This window comes from Pyrgilauda ruficollis, unplaced genomic scaffold (assembly GCF_017590135.1).
Source record: "Pyrgilauda ruficollis isolate IOZ18807 unplaced genomic scaffold, ASM1759013v1 scaffold860, whole genome shotgun sequence".
Classification (NCBI taxonomy): Eukaryota; Metazoa; Chordata; class Aves; order Passeriformes; family Passeridae; genus Pyrgilauda; species Pyrgilauda ruficollis.
In genome coordinates this window covers 8,373-13,351 of record NW_024530600.1, presented here as the reverse complement: position 1 = coordinate 13,351, position 4,979 = coordinate 8,373, and the positions used below count along the sequence as shown (strand labels likewise).

Here is a 4,979-nt window from a genome sequence, read left to right as displayed (position 1 = left end):
AGCCGGGGGAGGGGGACAGGGACAGGGGACATGGGGACAGCGACAGGGACAGGGGACATGGGGACAGAGGGGACATGGGGACAGGGGGACATGGGGACAGCTGGGGACAGGGGACATGGGGACAGGGACAGAGGGGACATGGGGACAGGGACAGGGACAGGGGACATGGGGACAGGGGACAGCAGCTCTCGCTGCTCGGGGCTCTGCGAGCCTGGGGACAGAGGGGACAGAGGGGACATGGGGACATGGGGAGAGGGACAGGGGACATGGGGACAGGGACAGGGACAGGGGGACATGGGGACAGGGACAGAGGGGACAGGGGACATGGGGACACGGGGACAGGGGGACATGGGGACAGCAGCTCCCGCTGCTTGGGGCTCTGCGAGCCTGGGGACAGGGACAGGGACAGAGGGGACATGGGGACAGGGACATGGGGACACGGGGACAGAGGGGACAGATGGGGACATGGGGACACAAGGACAGCAGGGACAGCCGACCCCAAACCCGGGACCCCAAACCCACCCTGGGGACCCCAAATCCTTCAGAGAGACCCCCAAGGAACCCAAACCCCCCAACCCCCTCCAGGGCCCCCCGTGAGACCCCCGGCACGCACTGAGGATGAAGGGCTGCACGGAGCCTTCGTCGTCCCCCGAGTCTGGCACTGGCGGCTGCGGGACGGGGACACGGGGACACGGGGGTCACTGCAGGGACACCTCTCCCGTCCCCACCTGCACGAGGGTGACGCTGGCCCCGGGGTCGCGGGCGATGCGCTGCAGCCCCAGGCGCGCCGCTGCCAGCCCGGGGGGCAGCCGGGGGGGCAGCGGGTGGGGGTCCAGGTGCTGCAGGCGCGGCAGCCAGAACTGCATCCGCTGCAGCTTCCGCACGGGGCGGCTGCGCGGCCCGAACACCCCCAGCAGCAGGAAACGCGTCTCGGCGTCCGGCATCACGCCTGGGGACACAGGGACATGTTAGGGACATGGGGACAGGGGACACGTTAGGGACATGGGGACAGGGACACGTTAGGGACATTGGGGACAGCAGGGACATGGGGACAGCAGGGACATTGGGACACTGGGGACAGCAGGGACATGGGGACATGGGGGACAGCAGGGACATCGGGGACAGCAGGGACATTGGGGTGACAACAGGTCCCTGTCCCCTGTCCCCCAGCCCTGTCCCCTGTGTCCCCCGTGTCCCCCAGCCCTGTCCCTGTCCCTGTCCCCCAGCCCTGTCCCTGTCCTGGTCCCTCTCCCGTCCCCACCTGCACGAGGGTGACGCTGGCCCCGGGGTCGCGGGCGATGCGCTGCAGCCCCAGGCGCGCCGCTGCCAGCCCGGGGGGCAGCCGGGGGGGCAGCGGGTGGGGGTCCAGGTGCTGCAGGCGCGGCAGCCAGAACTGCATCCGCTGCAGCTTCCGCACGGGGCGGCTGCGCGGCCCGAACACCCCCAGCAGCAGGAAACGCGTCTCGGCGTCCGGCATCACGCCTGGGGACACAGGGACATGTTAGGGACATGGGGACAGGGGACACGTTAGGGACATGGGGACAGCAGGGACATGGGGACATGGGGGACAGCAGGGACATCGGGGACAGCAGGGACATTGGGGACAGCAGGGACATTGGGACACTGGGGACAGCAGGGACATGGGGACAGCAGGGACATTGGGCACAGTAGGGACATGGGGACAGTAGGGACACATTGGGGTGACAGCAGGGACATGGGGACAGCAGGGACATTGGGGGGACAGCAGGGACACATTGGGGTGACAGCAGGGACATGGGGACAGCAGGGACATTGAGGCATTGGGGACAGCAGGGACAGCAGGGACATCGGGGACAGCAGGGACATTGGGGTGACAACAGGGACATTGAGGCATTGGGGACACATTTGGGACAGTGGGGACATTGGGGTGACTGCAGGGACATTGGGGATATCGGGGACATTGGGGACATTGAAGGGACAGGTGACACAGCGAGGCACCAAGGGACATAGGAGGCCACGGGATGGGCACGAGGGGACACCAGTGGACATGGAGGGACACCTGGGGACACGACCTGAGGGACACCTGGGGACACCAAGCAGGGCACACCCAGCAGCACAGGTGGCCGGGGTGTCCCAAGTGTCCCCACGCAGGGCCATCCCCGTGTCCCCAAGCAAAGCCATCCCACGTCCCCAGGCAGGGCTGTCCCCTGCCCCAGCAGTCCTGTGTCCCCAGAGTTCCCTGTCCCCAGCAGTCCTGGCTGTCCCTGTGTCACCAGCAGTCCCGTGCCCGGTGTCCCCAGGCAAGGCTGTGCCTGTCCTGATGTCCCCAGCAGTCCCACGCCCGGTGTCCCCACGTCCTGGCTGTCCCTGTCCTGGTGTCCCCAGCAGTCCCCTGTCCCCAGCAGCCCCGTGTCCCCTGTACGTGTCCAGTGTCCCCAGCAGCCCCGTGTCCCCTGTCCGTGTCCCTGTGTCCCCTGTCCATGTCCCCATGTCCCCAGCAGCCCCGTGTCCCCTGTCCGTGTCCCGTGTCCCCTGTGTCCCCTGTCCATGTCCCGTGTCCCCTGTCCGTGTCCCCGTGTCCCCTGTCCCGGTGTCCCCTGTCCGTGTCCCTGTGTCCCCAGCAGTCCCGGCTGTCCCGTGTCCCCAGCAGCCTTGTGTCCCCTGTCCCCTGTCCGTGTCCCCATGTCCCCAGCAGCCCTGTGTCCCCTGTCCGTGTCCCGTGTCCCCTGTCCGTGTCCCCTGTCTGTGTCCCCGTGTCCCCTGTCCGTGTCCCGTGTCCCCGTGTCCCCTGTCCGTGTCCCATCTCCCCCCTGTCCCCGTGTCCCCCGCCGTCCCCTCTGTCCCCGCTGTCCCCCGCACCTCGGGCGCTCCGGGGCCGCCCCAGAGGCGCCGGGGCAGGGCGCGGACCCAGCCCAGCCGCATGTCGCGGGTGTCGCCGCTGTCGCCGCTGTCGCTCACGGCCGGGCCCCGCTGTCCCCAGGCCGGGTCGCGCCGCTGGGCGCCGCCATCTTGGCTCCGACCCCGCGCTCCCGGGTCAGGGGGCGGGGCCTGCCGAGCGCAGCCAATCGCCGCGCGGCGTTTCCCGGCGGGCGCGGTGATTGGCCAGGCGGCGAGGGGCGGGGCTCGGAGGGGGTTCCCCCGTGACGTCAGAGCGGCGCCCCGGGATGAGCTCGGGGGACGGGGATAGGCGGTGACGTCACGGGGGGGGGGCCGGGGCGGGCCCGGGGGGGGGGGTCCGGGCACCCCCGGCCGGGCCGGGTCCCTCCGCCCCTCGGGGAACGGGGAAACGGAGCCACCGGGGATCGCTGTCACCGCGCGGGGCCGCGGGCTCCCTCAGGGTGTCCCCAAAGTGTCCCCTCGGTGGCGGGGATGTGTCCCCCCGCGTGTGGCCCCGCTTCTCCCTGACAGGACCCGCGGTGTCCCCAGACCGTCCCTGTCCCCCTCACATTGTCCCCAAACCCTCCGTGTCCCCAGACCGTCCCTGTCCCCCCCACGCTGTCCCCGTGTCCCCTCGTCTCCGCGAGGGTGTCCCCCACATTCTCCGTGCCACCACATCCCCCTGGCACTGTCCCCATGCTCCCCGTGTCCCCCTGGCGCTGTCCCCCAGCCCCTGGCCGTGTCCCCGTGCTCCCTCTGTCCCCCTGGATGTGTCCCCGTGTCCCCTGGCGCTGTCCCCGTGTCCCCCCGGCCGTGGCCCCGTGCTCCCCCAGCCCCTGGCGCTGTCCCCACATCTCCACGTCCCGTGTCCCCGTGTCCCCCTGGTGCTGTCCCCCAGCCCCTGGCGGTGTCCCCATGTCCCCCCATCACTGTCCCGTGTCCCCGTGGCGCTGTCCCCGTGGCGCTGTCCCCGTGCCCCCTGTCACTGTCCCTGTCCCACGTCACTGTCCCGTGTCCCCCATCACTGCCCCATCACTGTCCCTTGTCCCTGCCCCGTGTCCCGTGCCCCCCGTCACTGTCCCTGTCCCGCAGCTGGCCCAGAAGTACGACCCCCAGCACGAGCGGGAGCTCCGTGCCTGGATCGAGGGGACCACGGGGCGCCGCATCGGGGACAACTTCATGGACGGGCTCAAGGACGGCGTCATCCTCTGCGAGTACGGCCGGGACCCCCGGGACCCCCCGGGACCCTCCGGGACCCCCGGGAACCCTTGGGACCCCCTCAGGACCCCCTGAGACCCCCGCTGTGTGCCCCCCTCTCCTGCCCCCAGGGCCAGCCCGGGATGATCCTCTGGGAATTTTAACCCTTTCCTCACCTGGGCTGACCGTTGGCTCCTGCTGGTCACAGCCTTGTCCCCGACACTGCTGGGCCTGTCCCACCCCCTCCCCCCCCCACTAAGTCCTGGCTGGATTTTTGGGGTCATCGTGGGGCGACCCCCCCCCCGTGACCTCACCTGTGTGACCTCACCTGGGGTCACCACACCTGTGTGACCCCCCCGTGCCCCCAGGCTCATCAACAAGCTGGAGCCGGGCTCGGTGCCGAAGGTGAACGAACCCGTCCAGAACTGGCACAAGGTGAGTGGGGCAAACCCCAAAAAAACCCAAAAAACCCCAGGGGGCTTTGGGGCAGGATCCCTGAAATTTGGGGAGGGTCTGGGGGGGAGTTCCAACCCCAAACCCAGCCCCAAACTTGACCCTAAACCCAACCCCAAACCCAACCCGACCCCAACCCCGACGCCCCCCAACGCGGCCCCGATTCCCGCGGCGCAGCTGGAGAACATCGGGAACTTCCTGCGCGCCATCACGCGCTACGGGGTGAAGCCCCACGACATCTTCGAGGCCAACGACCTCTTCGAGAACACCAACCACACCCAGGTGCAGTCCACCCTCATCGCCCTCGCCAGCCAGGTCAGCTCCCGGGGGTCCCGGGGGTCCCGGGGGGGCCACGGGGTCGGGCAGAGCCCGGGGGGCCGCGGAGGGTCCTGGTGGAGCCTTGGAGGAGAGCGGGCACATGCTGGGGGGGATTTGGGGAGGGGATTTGGGGTCTCAGGGGGGGATTGGGGGTT

General features: G+C 69.8%; 2 protein-coding genes across 2 annotated transcripts in view; one reads left to right on the top strand and one right to left on the bottom strand.

Moving 5' to 3' along the window:
- Window positions 1-165: 165 nt before the first annotated feature.
- Window positions 166-975, bottom strand: ECSIT (ECSIT signaling integrator; the record flags this gene model as incomplete). Its single annotated transcript, XM_041488062.1, has 3 exons — window positions 729-975; window positions 614-668; window positions 166-211 (listed from the first exon to the last, which is right to left on the bottom strand). Coding segments are annotated over exons 1-3 (317 nt in total), but the record flags the coding sequence as incomplete, so codon positions are not given.
- Window positions 976-3,937: 2,962 nt separating this feature from the next.
- CNN1 (calponin 1) overlaps window positions 3,938-4,979 on the top strand; it is a 2,819-nt gene continuing 1,777 nt past the window's right edge. The window contains exons 1-3 of the mRNA XM_041488065.1: window positions 3,938-4,070; window positions 4,422-4,488; window positions 4,684-4,821. Of these exons, the coding sequence (XP_041343999.1) occupies window positions 4,036-4,070; window positions 4,422-4,488; window positions 4,684-4,821 (240 nt within the window). The 5' untranslated portion in view covers window positions 3,938-4,035. The remainder of the gene's footprint in view (window positions 4,071-4,421; window positions 4,489-4,683; window positions 4,822-4,979) is intronic.